The following is a 3,270-nucleotide window of genomic DNA, read 5'->3' as shown; positions in this document are numbered from 1 at the left end:
TCCCTACAGCATGGATATGTCACAACCTTGCTGTTTAATGAAGCTGCTCCACATGATGACGTGGCACATCAGAGTGTACAGCTCAAAGCAGCATTCAAGCGGCAGAGACACAAAAGGCTATGCAGGAAATGTGAGGTTCCAGAAAACACCCCTCGACAAGTTCGTCACAAATATAGCTGAACCTCTCCACGAAACTCACAGGAGTGAGGCATATTGCACAAAATTTAACCCAATTCCATCAAATAGAAGTGTTGTTCATGACCAGATGAACACACTTGGCTACAAAAGCAAGGACATTAAACGCTTACAACGGATTCTAATATACAAGGATTTGCGTTACTAGAAGCACTTGTGCCGTGTGTTGCTAGGAGCATTTATGCAGCTACAGGCTGTGGTGCTGATGAGGCCACATTATTCTGGACAGGAAGCTCTGTAAATTCGGAGAGAATGGCTCTGAACTCATCTCCAGTCATAGTCTCCTTTTCTAGCAGGACCTCCACAATTTTATCCATGGCAGCTCGGTTGTTGCGGATGTGACTCAATGCAATTTCATAAGCTTTATCTGATAAGGCTTTCACTGACCTGTCAATGTCTCTAGCTAGCTTTTCTGACATTGAATTCCTAACCATCATGCGCATGATAACGTCACCACCCTGGCCTGACGGGTCCATCAAAGCCCACGGTCCTATCTCTGACATTCCATAAACGGTCACCATCTGCCCATACAAAAGCATCGTCAGAAACTGAACTGCTTAAAACCATATTCTGAAAGCGTTAACAAAAGCACTGCAAATGTGGTGAAATTCTACTCACCTGTTTTGCCATGGAGGTGACCTGTTGCAAATCGCTTGCTGCTCCGGTTGTCACCTCAGGCTCACCAAAAATCACCTCCTCTGCAGCCCTTCCACCCAAGGCACCAACAATTCGAGCGAAAATTTGCTGTTTGGAAACAAGACTTAGGTCTTCACCGGGAATGAACCATGTGAGACCCCGAGCTTGACCTCGGGGAATGAGTGTCACCTTCTGAACTGGATCATGTCCTGGAGTCAAAGTCCTGCATGCATTGACACAACTTAAACCAGTACTCAGAATGACAAATAGAGGAGATAAAGTGCCAATAGTTGTTAGAATACTTAGATGTTACCTACCCACATATAGCATGCCCAACTTCATGATAGGCCACCAGACTCTTGGCTTTACCATCGGTCATGACAGTTCCTTCCATGCCTGCTACAATTCGGTCAATGGAGTCGTCAATCTCCTTGGCAGAGATAGCTGTCTTTCCTCTCCTCCCCGCTAAAATGGCTGCCTCATTCAAGAGATTGGCAAGGTCAGCACCACTAAAACCAGGTGTCCTCATGGCAACAACCTCCAGAGACACATCTGAATCAAACTTTTTGTTTCCGGCATGTACTTTCAGGATTTCTGTGCGCCCTCTTACATCAGGGACATTTACAGACACCTGAAAATCAGAGTCAAGCTTGTCATTAACTGAGCCGGACTCAAATTCAAACTACTGTCTTTCTAGACAAATAGGACATGCATGAAGATACAATTCATAAAGATTTACTGGTTAGCATACTCTGAATAGGGGGCTCCACTGCCCCTTACCTGTCTATCAAACCGGCCTGGCCTCAACAATGCGGAATCCAGAATATCTGCCCTGTTTGTGGCTGCAATGACAATGACACCTGTGTTCCCTTCAAACCCATCCATTTCTGTCAATAGCTGATTGAGTGTCTGCTCCCTTTCGTCATTCCCGCCACCAATCCCAGTCCCTCTTTGCCTTCCCACGGCATCAATTTCATCCACAAACACTATACAGGGAGCATTCTCCTTGGCCTTCTTGAAGAGGTCTCGCACACGGGAGGCGCCGACACCAACAAACATCTCTACAAATTCAGAACCAGATATGGAGAAGAAAGGGACCCCGGCCTCTCCAGCTATGGCTTTGGCAAGGAGGGTTTTCCCAGTACCAGGGGGCCCAACAAGGAGGACACCTTTGGGAATGCGGGCACCAATAGCAGTGAAGCGTTCAGGACGCTTGAGAAACTCAACCACTTCCATGAAGTCCTGCTTGGCTTCATCGACACCAGCGACATCATCGAAGGTAACCCCAGTATTGGGCTCCATTTGAAACTTAGCCTTTGATTGACCAAAAGCCAGAGGGTTTCCAGGGCCACCGGGGCCTCCCATGCCACCCTGAGAACGCCTGGAGAGGAGGAAAAGGCCACCTACCAGAAGCAGGGGGAAAGCTAGGTTGCTCAGCAGGTTGAACAGGAGCCCGCCAGTATCTTCCTGTGAGCTATGTGCTGCGAAATCGATGCCCTTCTCTCGAAACTTTTGCAGGAGCTCCTGACTGAGGCCAGGCAGCTGGACGCGCACCCTTTGCACTCTGTTGCCGAGCTCCGGGGAAACCGCCTCTACAACGGCGATGGTCCCGTTCTCGAACAGGTCCACCTTCTTCACGCGGTCCTTGTCCAGGTACTCAAGGAATCTCGAGTAAGACATGCGCGAAGATGTCACGCCCTGTTGCTCTTCGTCGGCTCGCGCCAGAGAGGAGACGGAAGCAGGGGCGGCAGCGGCGCCGCCTAGGAGCAGAAACTTCCGCAAGAAGCTTCTTCGCCTGGTGTCCACGGAAGGGGAAGATTCGTCTCGGTCTGCTATGGCCTTCACTGAGGCTAGAAACGGGGAGCGCCTGGGCGTGGCTGAATGAGGCAAGGAGGTAATCTGCAGGCCCATAACCTCGCTTGTGCAGGATGGGGATACCATCGCCATGGCTGTGGTGGCTGACGCTGCCATAGCTTCGTTGTGGAGATATGAGAGAACCCGGCCTAATATAGTTTCATTATCAGAGAGCCCTGCCACGTGGCACACTTGGACGGCTGCCTATCCCCTTGACGAAAATGAGCCACGTGGACCTCCGTAGGTCGGCTAGAACCTTTTTGACATTTTGAGAGGTGGCAATTGGAGTTCCCACGCAAACCACGGCCAAAATGGGCAATGTTTTATAAAAAAATGCTCGATTTATAAAAGCCACAACGAGAAGCCAAGTTGTAGATGGTTTCCCTTGGCAAGAATGCATTTTAAAGATGATGTCGTGACTATCAAAAAGCGGTTTGAATGAGAGCTTCAAAGTTTCTATCCCGTGTGAGGAAACCGTAAAAGACCTCCTGCTCACCTACCTCGTGATAAAGGGTTGAAACTCATTGAATATTTCAATCTCTCGAAAAACTGAAAGAGAGCACCCCGACCCCATGTTAGAGAAAG

The 3,270-nt window shown here is 49.1% G+C and overlaps 1 protein-coding gene across 1 annotated transcript; it reads right to left on the bottom strand.

Moving 5' to 3' along the window:
• Window positions 1-213: 213 nt before the first annotated feature.
• Window positions 214-2,829, bottom strand: LOC147630122 (ATP-dependent zinc metalloprotease FTSH 2, chloroplastic-like). Its single transcript, XM_086811740.1, has 4 exons — window positions 1,612-2,829; window positions 1,149-1,462; window positions 814-1,054; window positions 214-716 (listed from the first exon to the last, which is right to left on the bottom strand). Exons 1-4 carry the CDS (start codon window positions 2,800-2,802, stop codon window positions 375-377), a joined length of 2,088 nt encoding a protein of 695 aa, XP_086667866.1. The 5' UTR covers window positions 2,803-2,829; the 3' UTR covers window positions 214-374.
• Window positions 2,830-3,270: the final 441 nt, after the last annotated feature.

The sequence above is a fragment of the Cibotium barometz genome, chromosome 17 (assembly GCF_041138505.1).
Source record: "Cibotium barometz isolate CiBa-2024 chromosome 17, ASM4113850v1, whole genome shotgun sequence".
NCBI classification, from domain to species: domain Eukaryota; kingdom Viridiplantae; phylum Streptophyta; class Polypodiopsida; order Cyatheales; family Cibotiaceae; genus Cibotium; species Cibotium barometz.
The sequence above is the reverse complement of the archived record's forward strand: the minus strand, read 5'-3'. Positions and strand labels throughout refer to the sequence as shown.

Coding starts and splice junctions, on each gene's coding strand:
- LOC147630122 (XM_086811740.1), bottom strand. CDS start 2,802: ATGGCAGCGTCAGCCACCACAGCCATGGCGATGGTATCCCCATCCTGC. Junction 1,463..1,611: donor CAGGCCGGTTTGATAGACAG/GTAAGGGGCAGT, acceptor TCTGATTTTCAG/GTGTCTGTAAATGTCCCTGA. Junction 717..813: donor TCACCTCCATGGCAAAACAG/GTGAGTAGAATT, acceptor TTGTATGGGCAG/ATGGTGACCGTTTATGGAAT.